Source organism: Anastrepha ludens, chromosome 4 (genome assembly GCF_028408465.1).
Source record: "Anastrepha ludens isolate Willacy chromosome 4, idAnaLude1.1, whole genome shotgun sequence".
NCBI classification, from domain to species: Eukaryota; Metazoa; Arthropoda; class Insecta; order Diptera; family Tephritidae; genus Anastrepha; species Anastrepha ludens.
In genome coordinates, this window is record NC_071500.1 from 80,623,280 (window position 1) to 80,642,250 (window position 18,971).

At 38.0% G+C, this 18,971-nt stretch overlaps 1 protein-coding gene across 1 annotated transcript in view; it reads left to right on the forward strand.

Moving 5' to 3' along the window:
• The window catches only part of LOC128861886 (protein still life, isoforms C/SIF type 2), a 418,993-nt gene that overhangs the window by 231,241 nt on the left and 168,781 nt on the right, over nucleotides 1-18,971 (forward strand). The window contains exon 8 of the mRNA XM_054100262.1: nucleotides 6,284-6,511. Coding sequence (XP_053956237.1) covers nucleotides 6,284-6,511 — 228 coding nt within the window. The remainder of the gene's footprint in view (nucleotides 1-6,283; nucleotides 6,512-18,971) is intronic.

The window sequence follows — 18,971 nt, forward strand, 5'->3', positions numbered from 1 at the left end:
CAGCTAAGCATTAGAAGCTAAAACTCAGTTTCTCAAAAAATTGTGTGATTTGGCGTTGCTGTTCAAAATGCCTTAGAAAAAATGGCGGGAAATCATATTATTAATAGAATCCAAGAAAATTTCCGAGTTTTTGATAATGAAATTAAATTTTATATTTACTTCGGTTTTTGTTATTCGACTTTTAGTTTGTTTTACTATAAAACATGATTTATAATTCATTGGGAGAAGCAAAGTAGATTTTATCGCAATATTTGTGAGTTTGTGATGAAAACATAGGAATATCTTTTTATGAAAAATTGGTGGTATGAAATTGTATGAACCAAGTTTGAATATGTCATTTGACACAGCTGCGATTATTACAGACATTAAAGCAGGAATGGAGTGGTACTTGCGAACGAGACGTAAACTTTATCAAAGATTTTTTATAAAATATTGGGAAACGACAAAGAAGAAATCAACTGCTGCTTCAAGTTATTGAAGTCTGCCGAATGGCATAATTTTCATACAAGAAATTAAATTTACATAATTTGGAAAAAAGGATATAATTTGTTCTTACACCCTCTTGAAGAAGTAAAATAAATAGTTAACCACTAAATAAGTAAAGCTAAAAATTAAACAAACATTTAATTAAGAAAATTTAATTTAAATATATTCCCCCTCGATGATTCACAAAATTAGATTTTTCATAAATAGGATGCAAAAAAATACATAAGATAAAATTGAAAAGTGTATCAATTGCCATGGATAGCTTCAACACTTTACATAGAGTGCGACGAGATGAAGCAGAGCCAAGTAGTGCCATATTGATTATATAGTGATAAGGACCATAGCATAGAGAAATACATAATTAAACGAAACATATTTTAACGGCATTGATGCATATTTACCTTTTTCAATGCTTAGTTTAAATACTTAATTTCGGTTGAAAAAAAATTTCAATTCAAATAAGTTCAGCTTGCCCATTGTTTACCAATCAACCGTATTGCAGTCAAACATCTGGCAGAGAATGTAAGCGCCAGGTATATATGCACAAACACTTATATATTGTACATGTACCTTCTGCTCAAATATGAACGAGACGTTATCAATAAAACGGTCCGCGGATGACATATGGCAAAAATAAATTTTTTGGTTTTTGGTAGGACTATTATCCTGTTTCCCAAGCTCAAGTTGCCGCTCGGTGGAAAACATTTTGAGACAATTGAAGTCATAAAGGGAATTCGAAGAACACACTCGAGCTTGACTTGTTTACAGTAGCACAGAAAACAAACTATGTGACATATCTCGCTGAAATTTGCCATGTAAGCTTATAACAGTCCTACCAAAAAACAAAAAATGTATATTTGCCATATATCATCCGCGGCATATATATCCACGTCTCGTTCATATTTGAGCAGAAGGTATGTTATTAAATAATTAATAAGACTTATTACACTATTTTTTTAGATATAGCAGTATATTTAAAACATATATTTTTAATTTACATGACTTTTTACCAATTCTTCAATCGTCAAAAGTGTCGCCGTAATTATATACTAATTTTTTTAAATTTTTTTATAATTTTATTAAAAGCAAAAGCATTTAGCAACAAAAACATGTCATAACACAAGGTTTTCAAATACACATACCTGCATATACATACAGTATAATTACTCAAATGAATATTTTACAATTTCCATGCAATTTAATGGAATTGACTATTACGAAGACTTTTATCAGGAACAACAACTAAATGTCCACAACGGTTTTTTCATGCTTTTATCAAAATGTTCAGAAAAACCTTACAAAATGTAATTATTAAATTATTATTGCAAAATGAAAAATAAAGTGATTGATCAGAACACAAAAAAAAAATGAAATACAAGATTAATTAAAACTGTTGCTGCTTCCCAGTAGGGAAATGTGTTAGTACCAAACTGGAGTGCTTCTATGTACATAGTTATTGGTAGTTCGCCCTCATTCTTTTTTCCAATATAAGTAAATGGTGGGTTTTCATTGGAAATGTAAATTTCGCCCACTACATCTATTTTACGCTCAGTTCAACCCATCTCTGTCTTAAATTTAATAAGGGAACTGGGTTTGGTTGACGTACTGTTAATAGTAGTGGGCCATGAAATTGAACTACAAACCTTAGATAGAATATAGGGTTTTTCAATAAGGGCGGGTAGATGTTGAAATGGAATATAATGGCGTTTGCTGTGTGGCACGTAGCGCCGTCCTGCTGGAACCACATGTCGTCTAGATCCATATGGTTCAATATGGGCCATAAGAAATTGGAAGGGCCACCACGTCTACCGAAAAATGGGCGCAATGCGCGCAACGTTTGCGTTAATGAACACTCATTTTGATAATAAAGTTTTATCATTTGAACGTGCTGTTCAATCACGTAACTTGCCATGATGATTTGGCATAAACAACTGAATAATAAACAAAAGATTTGACAGATGTCACCAAAACAAAATGGCTGCCACAGAGCGCCAAAATTGATCCGCGCCAATTGAGAAACCCTTTATAATCTAATCTGCAGCATCTTATTTTCAAACATACTTTCATGTTTGGATAAAACCCAGTAAAAGATTTGTAAGGATTACGCGGCTTCAATATTTTCCAAATACCAATTTGTGAAGTGGATGTTCACAGTAAGTGACTGGAAGTCATCATCATACCCTTTGCGATAACGATGTGATCTGGTAGAAAGTGCTAGGAACTTATTGAAATTTTTGCTACTGCAAATATCCTAGTATCAGATGATGAAACGCAGTTCAACCCTGTCGAGTTCTAAGGCTTTTTGAAGAAAAATATAATAATTCACTAACAATGGACTGTCAAAAAAGGACAAGCTAAAAGATTTTTCGCACGATTAGATGGAAAACGAAGTCATATGTATACATGGAAACATGTAAAATGAGCTTACTCAATTTTTTCCTGCATATTGTAGAGATTTCGAAATCAAACGAAACATTTCGCGATTGAATAAAATTAATAAATAAAATAAAATTTGCAATCAAGTTGAATCGTTTTATACTAGGATTTCCCATTTCTTTCTTTTTAAGTTGTTAAGGAGCAAATCGCTAGTCAAACCTTTACGAAATATTTCAGTGATTGGATTACTGTAGCCCGTTTCTGTAAGGCCGTGGTTAAACTGAAATTTTGTTTAGCAAAAACGAAGAGAGAGAGTTCGCCGACTCTTACACCGAACAAAATATGTCCGGGCAAACAGATGTAAAATGCGGTGGTGCCATGCAAAAAAATTATTGAAGATTACTTCATAAACCAAAAGACAGCAAAATCAATATCGTCATCAGGCGCTTCCTCGGTTTTGAAGCTCAAATAATATTCGCTTAAATGTTATAATATAGCTTTCTTTATCAAATTTCTGTAGCCTTCTGACCAAAATTTTAAATTTTTTGCATACTCCTTTACCGCTTGCATATTCCTATATCCAGTTCGATCACGAGTGTTATAATCCGAAATATGAATTTTTCAGTGGCGAGTTGTACGTTTGCCGATATGACAATTCAAGCACAGAACAAAAACCATTACAACTACAGTTCTCTCGGATCTTGGTGTGTGGGTTTCAATTGAGTATTCTCTCTGTAATGAATGAAATGAAGTGAAACAAATAAACAGGCTTCTCTTGGTTTATGTTTGAACTCTAACTACAACACATGCGATAACCAGCCATATCAAAGTTTGCAAGCGAATCCGATCCTACCTAAACTTGCACACCTGGAAGCAAACCAATATTTCAGCACACCAGCAACTGAGTTGAAATGAAAATCCAAGAGTTACAATTAGAAACTAGCTGACGACCAAAAAATTGCTAATTTGCTAAAATAATATAGGCGACAGCTATTGTGCACTATCAGGAGAGGAAGGCTACAGGAAAAGTAGTGAGGGACAACCAAAAGAATTGAAAACGCATGAAAAACTACCAACCACAAACATATTGGCGGGTTAAAAAAGTTTCAAAACAGAAAAACCAATCAAACAGCTAGAAATGTTGAAATTTTAACACAGACGCACATTTTTATAGTAATTTTTTTGAGTGCAGCTATTGAGCATGTACATCCATATTTTGCGCCCTGTTTTTAAAAACAAAACACCAATATCAATTGGCACAACAAACATTTCGCTTTTTAAAATGATTTGAATAGAAAATGCAACAAGGTAATAGCTTAATTGACTTAACTTAACTTGAATTAGGCGTCTTCGATTCGCCACTCCTCAGCTCACTATTTCGGGGTTCTGTTCACATAAGCAAGATTCGCCTCATAAAACTGGTGTAACTCTTTATTTTGAATTCAGCCAACTCTTTTTCAAGAGAGTTTCATTAGACTAATTCGCATTAAGTGCTTCCAGTAATTTTTGACAGCTTTTTTCCAGCAGTACATATCGATGGTTTTCGAGAAAAGCGACATAACTCAAAATTAACTCAAATTCGGAGTTTTGCCGTTAGAAGCAAAAATCAACTACAGAGTTTATACATTTTTATCTGGAAAAGCGTCATAAGCGAATCTTGAAGCAATTCTGAGAGATGGCGTTAGTGTCGTTTTGTCAGGTGATCTAATTGGCGCGTCAATTATCTAGAAAACTGGCCCACCTCAGTATTTTGTATTTTTGAATTGTGTCACTTTTCTCGAAAAGCATCGATATGTTTCTTTATTCCAGTTGGTTCATCTATTCGCCACTTGCTAACGCTTGTCTAGTCGAAGAGAACTTTTATTAGTTCAATTAACAGATTTGACTTACCACCAGACTAGCATGAAAATTGAGAAGCTTTAAAACAGAGCCTTCTTCTGGATTCGTATAAATTATTATCTTGTATGTTATAACATGAACTCTCCTTAAAACAGATAGTCACTTACAGTTTTTACACTCACCTGACACTTCAACTTTCATAAACGTCAATGAAAACGTCAAGCTTTCTAACGGCATCTACGTACATATTACGCTCAGAATGTCATGCCATGATGATATTGGCTAAAAACTAAGGAGGTATTGTATATTCTCAAAAACTGCATAGATCACTTTTTATTTCAGCAAAATATAAAAATCTAGGGAGTGGTTTGAGTTTTGGTTTATCGCCCAATAATCGCCAATAATCGCGGCCGCCGTAGCCGAATGGGTTGGTGCGTGACTACCATTCGGAATTCACAGAGAGAAGGTAAACTCGAATCTCAGTGAAACACTAAAATTAAGAAAAATATTTTCTAATAGCGGTCGCCCCTCGGCAGGTAATGGCAAACCTCCTAGGGTATTTCTGATCCTCATAAAAATATTGTCGTTCGGAATCGGCTTGAAACTGTAGGTCCCTCTATTTGTGGAACAACATCAAGACGCACACCACAAATAGGAGGAGGAGCCCGTTCAAACACCCAAGTTAAGTCAATTAAGCTATTGACAATTGGGTGTACGCGCCAATTATAAAGGAAGGTTAAGTTTCAAGGGTTGATTTTGAATAAAATACAATTTTTTAGGAAATTATTGTCATTTCTCCTTATTATATAATAGTGGCTGAATTACATATGGAACAAAATATCGGCCAAAAGGTCGCCGCGGCCTCGGCGGCACACCTCCATCCGATGGTCCAAATTTTCGATGACGCTGAGGCATAATTGAAGTTCTATGCCGTTAATGTGGCGAATTATCTCATCCTTTGGCTCTTGAATTGTTGCTGGCTTATCGACGTACACCTTTTCTTTCAAATAACCCCAAAAAAAGAAGTCCAACGGTGTCGTTGACGTTTAGATGTGATTCACATTCAACATCGGCCCTTAACATTTAACCAGCCTTTACATATATGTATAATAATCGCCAACAAATAAAAATACTCTGCTGCGGTAAAATTGTCCGGTGAAATAAGCCAATGTTTAACAAATTTCAGATTTCCTGTTTTTATTTTGGCGAACCCACATCACCAATTTGATGGGAAATTTTAGTGAAGAATATGCGTAGTTGGCTGAAATACCAACAGTGAAATATTTATTAATTTCTAGTAAGTTATTTCATATACACGCACAAATATTTTCCTACCAAACATTTTCATCTCACAAGTGAAGAGTAAAGCCACTTCTGTGTTATGAGCTTCGTGCACTGTCATATGGGCGTTGATTGAAAATTAGTTTTAAACATTTATTTTTTGTATTTATTTTCAGGAATTTCATTACTATTTAAGTATTCCTCAAATTTGAAACGTGTATTACAATATTTTAATAATTTTCTCGAATTTTCGTGCCTTTCACATAACTTTTATATCTATTTTCTTTCTACACTTTTTCAGATGAATTCACGTGACGAACCAGAAAAAACCTTCAAAGTTGCCATGCCTGATAACGCATATGCCACAGTTTATTTACGTGACGCCATGTCGGTGGAAGAATTTTTGGCCAGCGCCTGTGCTCGTCGCAATCTGAATCCGATGGAACATTTCGTACGTGTGAAGAAGCGACGTGACATGGAGGATCACAACTACTTTGTGCCACATCGTAATGATTTGATTGAAAATTACGTAAGTAAAAAGTTGCACATGTACTTATGTGCTTATGTATAAGTACAGTTATGTTTATATTTTATGTGACGCATTATTAAAGAATGATGCGAAGAGACCTACGTGAAAGTTAAGGGTTTTTCGGCAGCTTCGCTCGCACTTTGGTAATTAAAGCGGCCATCTTGGCATTTAGTATCGATTTTGCTTAACGGTTGCTGCACATGGAAAGTAACGTAATCCATCATTTTGAGGCTTCAGGTTTTCCCAAATCGCTACCTGATGAACATTTTCTAACATTTTTGCTAAAAAAGACGCAAATGGAGTCAGTCGAAGTGCTCATGAAATGCCAATAATGGAGGTGGATTGGTCATACTTTCCGCAAGGACAAAATATGCATTGCCCGAAAGGCACTGGAGTGGAATCCGCTTGGGAATGCTGGTCGTAAGCCTAGCAGACCAAGGGAAACTGGGAGACGAACAATCGAAACGCGTTAGAATTGTTAAAATTTATCATCAAAATTTATGCTCTGTTCGGCAAACATTCGCAAAATAATTTTCTGTGATGACGCTCATTACTTGCTCAGTTGTTTTGCAAATAAGAAAAAAAATTGCTGGATTTCGGGGACGAGAAAAAAACGGCACTATTTGGCGTGAATGTTACTCCGATTTCGGCTGGGTACAAATGCTTCTGCCGCAATAGAATTCGTTACCTTATTTGCTGACAATGGCAGAGGAAATAAATATTATAATTTGCATAAGATCGGACGAGTTGCATTGTGGGTTGTGGTCAAAGTCGCTTAAGCAGTTATTGTACCTTTTAAGAAGAAGAGGTAGGTGAATAACCGTAATTGCAAGCGTAGAAAATCAAAGCTCAATGGTTTCAAATTCACGGTCTCAAGATCATCTGTGTACAGTTTAGTATGAGTTTCTCAAATTCACCGATTATATCATGATAGGATCGTCCCCTGCATACTTGACCACTTCTCTAAGCTCCCTCGAAGGAAGTTTCTGTAAAGAGTCGTAGGGTAGGTAAGCCGAAACTATGATAGCCTCGACACTGTTCCCACTCTTCAAGTACTTTATTTTTGCAACAACGATATCTCCGGAGCATAGCTCTTTTAACATCGTGTGTTCGATCAACCCCGGGTCCCACATTCCCTTCAGAATGAAGTATTTGTCCCCACGACATAGCACCTAGACACAGATACGCTTGTGACATACCCATTAGACGGCACACTACGGACGCTTTGCCAAGCTGCAGATATAGCTGTGTAAATATTACTTCAGTCATGAGACTGAGTATATTTACGCTTTGTGCTCCCCCTTATACTGGACCACAGATATAGGTGAGGACGGCACCCGTACTGCTTCTTAAGAACCTTGAGGGACCCAAGATCAATACCCAGCGCCAGGTGGGAACCCGCTTCCGAAGTGGTAGCGCATTTCTGCCTGGTGCACGAGTATACTCTCCAGAGAGTCGTGTCAAGATCTTTGTTCTGAACACAGATGCATGTGAGGAGTTCTGCTGAACTACAGAAAGGACCCAGAATCCAGACATTCGCTCATACCAGCCTTTCTTTGCTATTCTCAACAAGAATGAACTTGCGGTTTTCGCAGGCTGGAATTTTTGCTATCTCTTTTTCCAGCCATTCTCGGGAAAAAGCACTGGAACAGTGCACCTTTACGATGCCGTCCACCACGCTTTTCCCCTCGAACATCGGCGCGTCTTTCGACTCACCGATAGCTTTCCAAAGATAGCTGTCAGGATAGTCGTGTTGCCCTTTGGACAGTAGACCGTCTTGTTTGCCGGTATGTATCTCCACCGTCATCATCTTTGGTTCGCCAGACGTTGACGGAAGAGTGTCATTTGACATTTGAGGTGCCTTAGCCTCTGCCTTGTCAAGTAAAGTTTTATATGCCATGGATTGGCTCGATGATGCATGCATTTGCGAATTCCGTCTCTCGACTTTCCTCTTCTTTGCCTTTCTCCTCTTCCCGGTCGTTGCCACAGACCCCGTTTCGTTTCCGGAAGAGTGCAACGTTACAGAGGAATCCTCTGTTCTGCCACGCTTTCCCGTTTCCACTACAGGTGTCGAAGTTGACGGAACTTGAGTACTTACCTTAGCTAAGCTTCGGCTTTCTTCGCCTTCTGTTTTCTTCGTTAGATCTGCCTTGTGGATAGACCAACACCTGCTTTCGAATTTCCAATAACTTCAGTCTTTTTACCGGTACTTACCTGATTCGCACCAGGTTTGACCGTTGTCAGAGACTTACTCGGTACCAGAGATCCATCTGAGTCTACTGAGAGATGGCCCGCCATCTCCACATCCTCCACAACTTGTTCAGTTGCTTCGGATCGTTTCGACGACAGTGTACCGCTCACACTCACTCGGCTCTCCATTGGCATAGCAAATGTGCCATGTTCCTCCGGAACCCTGGGTGTCAGTTCCGGCCATAGGGGGAATGTGGGGTTCGGGCATGCAAATCCGATGCCCGAGCGGTCGATTACTCGACGGGAGGATATCGTGAAAGTGGGTTAGCTCGTGCAGAAACATCCATCGTTAACCTCCACATTGTAGAAAAATGCATTTTATACCTCCTGCCAGGTTGTCGGTACGGTACTCTCCACATAGTACTTGGGTGGCCACCAATTCCGCCGTTCCGCGGATACCCAATTCCTATATGGAGGTGCCTTCTGAATTCGTGGTAAGTTAATCTCCATAACGTGGGGTTAAATCACCACTTAAGCCTCATCCTCGCGGCAAGTAGACCGACATGACAAGGTACTCGTAACTAATTACTTGTGCTCCAATTTATGACAAAGATTTCACGTTTGCTTCTTTTTTGAAAATTACCGTTCTACGTGGGGCGAGCATGGTTGTCGACCATTTTCAGTACTATTTAAATACTAAACAAGTTTTATTGAAATATATTATTTTTTATTCGAATTATAACTAAATCGACTCCTCTCATAATTTTGAGTATTTTAGTATTTATATGTTTATATCTATTTCGATCCATTCATGCTGTTACATACGGCCATGAAGTGAGCAAATTCATCATACCCTTGTTCACAAGTGCATGGGGATAAAACAAGAAGCATCACAACTTAAACGAACAGGAAGCAGAGCGAGCACATACTTCTAGTATGCGCATCCAATCCAAATGTTTGCAATGCAAACTTGTCTTATTTGATGGGTGAGCAACTGAACAGTACGAATGTTGTCACCAATACGTCCATTTTTGCTCTCTGAAGCTTTAGTCTCCCGCAAGTTAGGTTCAATGTTTTGAAATAATTGAATAGCCATCCTGGCAGCCAGACCAGCCAGGGGTACAATAATACTTGTATCCGCCTTTCATTGCTGTCATCGTAGACGACGCTGTGGCTGTCACCACTAGTTGACAGTTGCCAATGTGCAATGACACATATGAATGAACATACACAAAACTTAAATACACCCACATAGACATGCATATAATTATATGTATATGTATTTATTAACTTGAGAGCACTGGAAACTCTTTTCAACATTCGAAGTGTTCATTCACCCTTTCAACTGCTGACTACCGACTGGTTCATGGTTGATGGCTGCAAGCTGCTGGCTGTTAGCGGCCCTCCGAGCAAAAGTTTACAATGAACAATTTCATTAAAGCTTTTATGTGAATATGGTATACCACAATGTCATCACCATAATCACAAATACGGTCGAAAGTCATTGACATTTGACTGGCATATGGCAGGAGAGTTAAAAAAGTACAACAAGGGACATGCGACAAAAGAAAATTAGCTATAGAAAAAAAGGGAATTTTTGCAGATTTTTTTCAAATACTCACAATCAACTTATCTATTAAATACATCACTTAAGTAAACGGGCAAACGTGGACTCTAATTTACATATTTCATACCATATATGTATATGGAGAGGCCACGAGTGGCTACAGTAAGAATGACTTACAATTTCATCAATAAGTATAATTGAGTGCTGAACATCGAGTATACGAATGTGTGAAAATAAAATGCACTCACGCGCACAAAACTCATCCGGTCAATGTCACAGGTTAGAGCAAAAAGTTTTAAACTGGTTTTGGATGGAGCGATAAAGTTCCTGTGTGGACGGAAGGAAGTGGTACGGAGTATTGAAGAAAACTTTTTGATAGCCCAAGTGCATTATATGTATAACAAGAGGCATGTGCGAAATGGTACTGAAACCTTGTTAGCCAAGAGGCAAACTATTTATCGACATTCATATAAACACAATAGCCGGAGACGATGGAAAAAGCAGAGTTCCGCATTTGTCTAATAAATAATACCAAACTTGAACAAAAATGTTTCAGATTATGCAGTGTGACATCAGTGCTTTATGCCTACAAATCCCGTTCATGTACGCCCACACCCCGACAGAAGAGCAGGACCATCCGACCAAAGTCTGTTTCTATGAGGGTCTGGCACGTACATACAGAGTTTGATTGAAAAGTAATGAGCCTTCCCGCGCGGAGCGTCTGCCAAGCGATCAACCCAATCGGCTGGTGGGGAAAAAGATCGTTGGACCTTCCCCTTCCACTAGAAACCGGTCCCAGTTCGCTGGCAACAGCGGTGCAGTCAACATCGCTCCGCGCGTGAAAGCTGTTTTAAAAGTGTGTTAGATGAAGACGAACAGCGATCTAGAAGGCCTTCGACGACGCAAACAGACGAAGATGTGAACCGGGGGGAAGATGGGGCTTCCGTGCTTGGCAAATTCAATGACGAAGCGGATAAGGAAGGGATTTTGGACCCCACAGTCGAAAAATGCAGTATAAACGACATAACATCGACTAATAAATTGAGGATAACCAACTTCGCCGGAGCCCGAAAAATGGTAGTCTGCAGCACCAATTTCGTAAACGCGAAGCTAAACCGACCATGCTGCAATAGATGGAAGATATACTTCCAGTGTTTTAGATAAACATAAAATTTCACACTCTTTGTGAACCGCCGCCCAAAAAGGATTTAGATTTCAGTCATATCATAGAAGAAAAGACGCTACCACGCATGAGATGCTACATTATTTTAAAACAAACAATTATACTCACAGAAAGTTCGGATGCTTACAGAATGTTTCAGGACCAAAGCGTTTTGCTGTTAGAACAAAGACGGTGACTGACAGCTAAAGCATGCTCAAGCTATGGAGAGAGCACTCCTCATAGCTGCTGAATAATGAAAGATCTACAGATATTGTAAAGACGAAACTGTCGTACTGTAATTCGACCATGACTATGGGGCCGACGAACTGCTGGCTATAATATTCAAGCATGGCGGCGAGGAGTTGGTAAGGTACTAGCATCAACCTCTTCGCAAAACATGATCGATTGAAATTTATGAGCTCTGCCAATCCAAAAGAAGGGCGATCATGAAATCGGTGCGAACTAACGCACATTCAATCTTCTAAGCATCGAGCGTTGCGGAAGGAGCTGTGTACCTACCTATATGCAGCGACATTTGAATTTGATATCTCCGTAAAACTAATACGATTGTACACAGTAACGTTTCGCAATTCCAGCAGCCCCGTTAGAATTGGAAAGGACCTCAATACCAAACGAGGTTTCGGACAGGTTGACTTGTTCACCCTGACGTTGGAAAGAAATTTTCGAGCCACGAAACTAAAACGCTTAAGCAGCTTTTTCTATAAAAGCACAAAATTTCAGGCGTGGGTTAATGCTATTAATGAAGAAGTATAAGTTGATTTAGTAGCCACCGATAATAATGTCTAGCCTCAAAATCCAACGGAGTATATATCTTACAACAATAGCGGTTTTGAACTAAACACGTTTTAGCGATGCACCAAATGAAATGAAGGAAAACGGAAAGACAATTTTCCTATAGAAATTTTGAGCGATTTGTATGAAAAATTCAATCAAAAAATTTCTTTCTAAGATTTATGTTATTATTATTAGTATGCTTTGCGTATTGACATTTGCTTACACTCGCATTAGTTTCCATAAATTTTAAAATATACTAGGATTACAAACAGAAAGCCAACAGAGTGAGTTAGTTGTGCGTGACTACCATTCGGATACCCGTCGGGTGGTTCATCAACTATAGTATTTAAAAGTACTTATAACTATATTATAGTTTTGAAGTAGCTTCAGTCCCGTAGAGTTCTTAAAATTAAAGAAGGGAGAAATTAAGGCACAGGAATATTAACCAATTTCTTTCGCTTTCTGCGGCGGCAATGCAATCACTCATCATTGTGACCAAATAACAATTCATTAAAAATATTTTCCTCTGCGTTAAGCATTTGTCAAAAAAAATATGTCACCACTCACTATTTCATGTTGCTTCATTATCTCCAGTGAATAAAAATACTTTTAACAAAGGTAGAATCTTTGGCACAGAGTGAATTCCGAATGGTAATCACGCACCAACCCATTCGGCTACGGCGGCCGCCAATCATTCATCACATAGGTAAATATAAAATTCCGTTTGTACTATTTAATAATATCGCTAATAGATTATGAGTTTCTAAAAGAGTGGTCCATTTTAATCCAAAATACATTAATGCACACTGCAATCTGTGTTCAGTGATATGAAAATTAAAAGCTTTTTTAACCTTCGGCAGACATATCTATTTTTTTGTCCTAAACGACACACTGCGGTAAGTTTCGCCCCAATTCATAAACTTTTTTTCACAAACAGACTTAAAGTTTTTATTTACACCTTTTTTTGTGATATAATAAATTCAAAATGATTATTTAATTTAATTTATTCAAAGATACCAGATAATATAATAGCATGCATTTATGGATTTTATTTACATAAAGAAATTTTTTTTTCAGAAATAGGCTTTGCATTCTAAAGAAAAAAATATATAACAGGTGGCGCAAAAGTAACCTTGCGATGTTTTTTGGCTGTAATTTAAAAAAAAAAATTAAATACTTTGATTCTTCTTGTGGATTATTTTTATTTGGTCTTTTAATTTTTTTTACTTCAAGTCGAGAATATGATGTCATGTAAATGGCCGCCACCACAGTTGATTGCCATTTGAGCCCTTTTTATGGCATTTTCCATCACTTTAGCCAACACTTCCGGCAATAGGTTCTCACATTCGTGACGGATATTGTCTTTAAGAGCTGCAAGAGTCTGAGGCTTGTTGACATAAACCCGCGACTTCAAAAAGCCCCACACAAAGAAGTCTGGAGCGGTCAAATCAGGCGATCTTGCTGGCCAGTGCAAATCGCCAAAACGGGAGATTAGGCGCCAGCGAAATGCATCCTTCAGCATATCGGTTGTGGCACGTGCAGTGTGTGCCGTTGCACCGTCCTGTTGGAACCACTTGTTTTCCAATCCCAATTCATCAAGTTGCGGCAAAAAGAACTCGTTGATCATTGCTCTGTAGCGCTCACCATTCACAGTAACCGTTTGGCCAGCAACGTCTTCGAAGAAAAAAGGTCCGATGACTCCTCCAGCGAAAACAGCACAACATACAGTGACTTTGAGCGGGTGTAATGGCTCTTCGTGGGTTCCACGCGGATTTTCAGTGCCCCAGAAGCGTAAATTTTGCTTATTTACGTACCCACTAAGATAGAAATGGACCTCATCACTCATGATTATTTTTGATGAAAAATCATCTTCCTCTTGGTGATCATTAAGGATGGATTGAGCGTATGTTAGACGCGATTGGCGGTCAGCAGCTAACAGCTGATGCACCGTCTGGAGTTTTTAGGGAAACATCTTCAAATCTTGTACCAAAATTCGCTGTAAAGACCATCGACTGATATCCATTTGCGTGACACGTCGTCTGGTCGATGTCGACAGCGCTTCCATGACATCCTCGGCTACAGCAGCAATATTCTCTGCAGAACGGCTACTCCGGGGTCTGCCACGCCTGGCAGCTTCTCGTGTTGTGCCAGTCTCTTCGAGGCGAGCGGCTAAACGTCGCAGTGTTTCAATAGTAGGCGTTGGACGGCGAGGAAATCTGCGACGAAATTCACGTTGTGCCAAAGTCACCGACCGATTATTGGTCAAATAAATAGTCAGCAATATTCCGCGTTCTGGAGCAGTGTAGCGTAACATTGTTTATTAACGTGTATTTCGCATGTGTTTACTACACAAATGTCAAAACAGAACTGACATTAGCAAGATTTATAGCATTTTCTGATAGGAGGATTACTTTAGCGCCACCTGTTATATATCGGAAATCTATCTTGGACTTCACAGAACTATATAAACTAAAACTAAAGTAGTAAAAATAGTACGAGAAAATAGCAAAATCCTAAAAATTAGTTAGTGAATTATTAGGTAGTTAGTTTCATTAGGTATACGGTTTTTGTAGTAGTATGAACTATATTTTTTGTATTAGTTTTATTATAATTAAAAACTAAATAAATAAATGGTCAAAACTTATCAAATGGCGGTACACTTTCCTTTGATGCTGATAGTATGTATTGTAAGTGCATATATTTAGCTGAGTTTTGTCAAAGGTGAATTTTTATCCTTTTTAATTCCATTTATATACTGAGTGATTTTCATTTAGATCAATAATGACAATGTGGTCTAGAAGTTGGCCTCTAAAAGACAGCGAAGGGGAAATTTTTTCTCTGATTTGGAAGATAAAATAATTGAGTTTGATGACGATGATAGTGCCCTAGGCTTGTTCTTTAAATTTCACCCAATCACCTTTTTAGATCTGCATAAATTAAGTGCGCACCATCTCCTAAGGACCTACCGCATGAATGCGAAGAGTAAAATCGGCAAACCTAAACCCATTAAACATTTTGTGGTGTGACTCACACCCCAGAAAAAACTACCGCTGCACGCGCCGCAATTAGACTAAGGTATTCAGGCCATAAGCTAGGCTTAAACTACGGATGCTCTAGCATTCTTAAAAATTTTGAGTTCATCCCTATGGTGCTGGATCATTGTACCCCCATGCTAGGTCCGAGCGAACCTTTTTCCACTCATATTCCCTGAAGGGATGAGTGGGCGGGGTGTAACATTTGGCGGCAAGGCATGGCAAACACATTCACGGATGGCTCGAAGTTTGGCGGAAGGGTTAGTGGGGGAGTATTCTGTGAGGAGCTGGCTAGAAAGGGAACTTTGGAGACGGTTTCGTCGCAAAATTAGAGGATTGGAGTTCCTCTAAGACCTGTGGTCTTCTCCTAGAAATATGGGCCTGAAGTCAACGAAGTTTTTTGAAATCTCAAAAAATGTGATAAATTGCAAAAACCAGTGTATGATTAAAGTCAGGTTAACAAAAGAAAGGTATTTCATCTTTATGAAAAGTAATTCGTATGACACTTGGAATTTGTACTGCAGCAGTTGAACATGCATGCCGTGCTCTCAAAGAAATAGCAGTATCTTTTCAGATATATGGTATGAAAGGAAATTTCTTCATCTATTTATTCGGAATTCAAACACTCTCGGTAGGAATCAGATTACGATTTCATTATTGCAGCTATTCTGCTTTCATCATTGCACTAGCGATTAGTGGTAATTTGGAGAGGTGGTACGTATCGATGCTTTTACTTGTTTCTGGTATGGGAATACAGCATCGGGTTTTAAATAAAAAAAAAAAGTATCGTGTAAAAAGTATCGTGCATGTTAAAATAGCGAGTTTCATTATTATTATTAGTTGCTAGTTGCTACCGCGCCTTCTTTTGGCGCGTAGTGCCGAAACAAATGCTTTCTAATGTCGTCTACTTCTCGCTTTCGTCTTAATTTGGGTCCATTAGAGAGATTCGTCGATTTGTAAAAACTCTTCATTAATACTACGTTGCCAAGTTTCTGTGAAGCATCCCTTGCGGCACAAGGCTGGCTTTGGTTTTACTACATATTTTAAAAGCTGCAAGCCTGAAACCAGTAATTTAATAAAAAAATAATGACATTGTAATTTTGGAAAATATCTAAAAATTTAAGTACTATTTAGTTGTGTGTTGGGGTTACAGTTATCAAAAACGTACTTTTCAAGGGAATATGCAGAACAATAATTAAATCAGTTTCTTTATAAGCCGAATCGTTATTGTAGTTTTCCTATTACGTAGTTGTCACATTACTGTCTATAGCCGAGTATTTGCATAATGGTATATGAGGGGTGCCTTTTATATGTCGGAATTAGAGAACAAAAATAAATTTTAATCATCGATAATTACTTTATTGTTTTTCAAAATATTCTCCATGAAGATCAATACACTTTTGCATGCGTTTGAACCATTTGTCGAAGCACTTTTGCCACTCTGAATGAGGTACCTCCAAAACATGCAATCTAAATGCCGCAACCGCTTCTTCAGGTGTCGAAAAGCGTTGACCTCTCAGTTTGTTTTTTACGTACGGGAATAAAAAGAAGTCATTCGGTGCCAAGTCAGGACTATACGGCGGATGACCCATTAATTTGATGTTTTGGGTGCTCAAAAATGCAGTCGTTTGAGCCAATGTGTGAGAGCTCGCATTGTCCTGGTGAAGAGTGATCCGTCTTTGGCGATTGGTGTTCCTTATTTCTTGGAAGACAACTGGCAAATAAATGGTTGTGTACCACTTAGAATTTACTGTTCTGCGTTGTTCTAGTGGTACGGTTGCGACATGTCCAGTTTTTCCGAAAAAACAGGAGACCATTTGCTTGGAAGTGCTTCGTGCGCGAACAACTTTTGTTGGATTTGGCTCATCTTGAAACACCCATACAGTGGACTGCTGTTTACTTTCGGGCTCATACGCGTAAATCCATGATTCATCACCTGTCACAATGTCATAGACGTGTTTCGAAGCCCCGCGATCGTATTTTTTGAGCATTTCCTTCGACCAATCGACACGAGCCTTTTTCGGAGCGATTGACAAAATGTGTGGGATCCAACGCGAACAAATTTTTTTGACAGTCAAATGTTTATGCAATATTGAATGTATGCTGTTCTCACTAATGCCTAAGATTGTCTCAATCTCACGATAGGTCACATGACTATCTTCCAATATCAGTTCGCGCACAGCATCAATGGTTTTCGGAACAACAACTGATTTTGGACGACCTTCACGTAATTCGTCTTGGAGTGAACTACGACCACGATTGAATTCACCATACCATCGATAAACACTGGTCCTTGATGGAGCTTCATCGCCAAAAAATGAATTAAGTTCAAACATGCAATGTTGCTGAGTTAATCCACGTCGAAAGTTGTAAAAAATAATCGCACGAAAATGTTCACGATTTAATTCCATTTTTGGACCGAGATGAATCTTTTAAGTTACTGTAAACAACACAAATAGCGCTGGTATTTCAAAACATTCTGAGTACTTAAAAGCCAAAAAATGTCAAACTTTGCGATACAGCTGTCAGTTGCCAGATTGCAACACCAGGGTTGTCAAATCCCGACATATAAAAGGCACCCCTCGTAGCTACTATGCATTTAACCAGATTCTATTTAGCGAGAATATACAATTAAAGAACGTGGTGTTTTAATTTGTGCAAAGCCACCCAATCATTTGATATTACAAAATTAAATCTTTAATATTTTATCTTATCTTACATGTCAATATATGAAATTTCTGATCCGTAGGTACATATAAATACTTGCCTCTGCTTTAAAAATATATACAAGTGCATCTCCGTAGAAAATTCGGCTTACTTCAAATTCACTTTAAATACACTATTCTGGATTGTTTATTACTCATACCTTAATTACTTACTTTCGGTGTCGGTATTAAACTGCAAGTCCTTTTATTCATAGAAAATCATGCATTCTTTCCTAACTCATTCCTCATTTCCCATTCATTAAAAACTAAAGCAACAAGTTTTACAGAAATAGTAAAGATGGCAGGACATATTGAAATCCAAGGGTAAACTTGATACGTTCGCTTATTTAGCACTTAAGAGGAAAACTACAAAAGAACTAATAAAATTCTAAAATCTATTCACAACCAAGGTAAAATCTAAAAAACTACGTAACCAGAACAAAAAAAATAAGTTCAATATAACTCTACACTACCTGCACACTACAAAGAAAATCTTATTAAAAGGTGGTCCCACACTAAAGTTTACGAGCTTACACCTTTAACCGTACCCAATCTAGGATTACGAGTAACTTTTCCACTTTTTTTAAATGTTGGTACAAGGGTCCGATTTTTTTAATACCTTTAGTTAGAAGGTATGTCAATTAATAAAAATTATCAATAAAATTTGAACCAAACCCTATAGTATTGTATAATTACGATAGTTAATTCACGAATAGTGTCCTTCACATCATTAAAAAAGTCTTTCGTTTGGAAACTATTCCACAAATTCTTTGAAAAACTAGTGTGTACTTTTATGTATAATTAGCGCGTAAACCTCTGTCAGATGTTTGTCCGAGCCGCTTCTTCTATTTGTGGTATGCGTCTTGACTACTAAACGTTGTTCCGTCTCCGTTACCGTATAGCAAACGGTTCCATGCGCTTTAGCTACCCAAAAAGCTATAATATACTTGGAATAATGTTATTGAATAGACTCACAAAGTAAGCCTAAATAACCAAACATCGTCTCTCA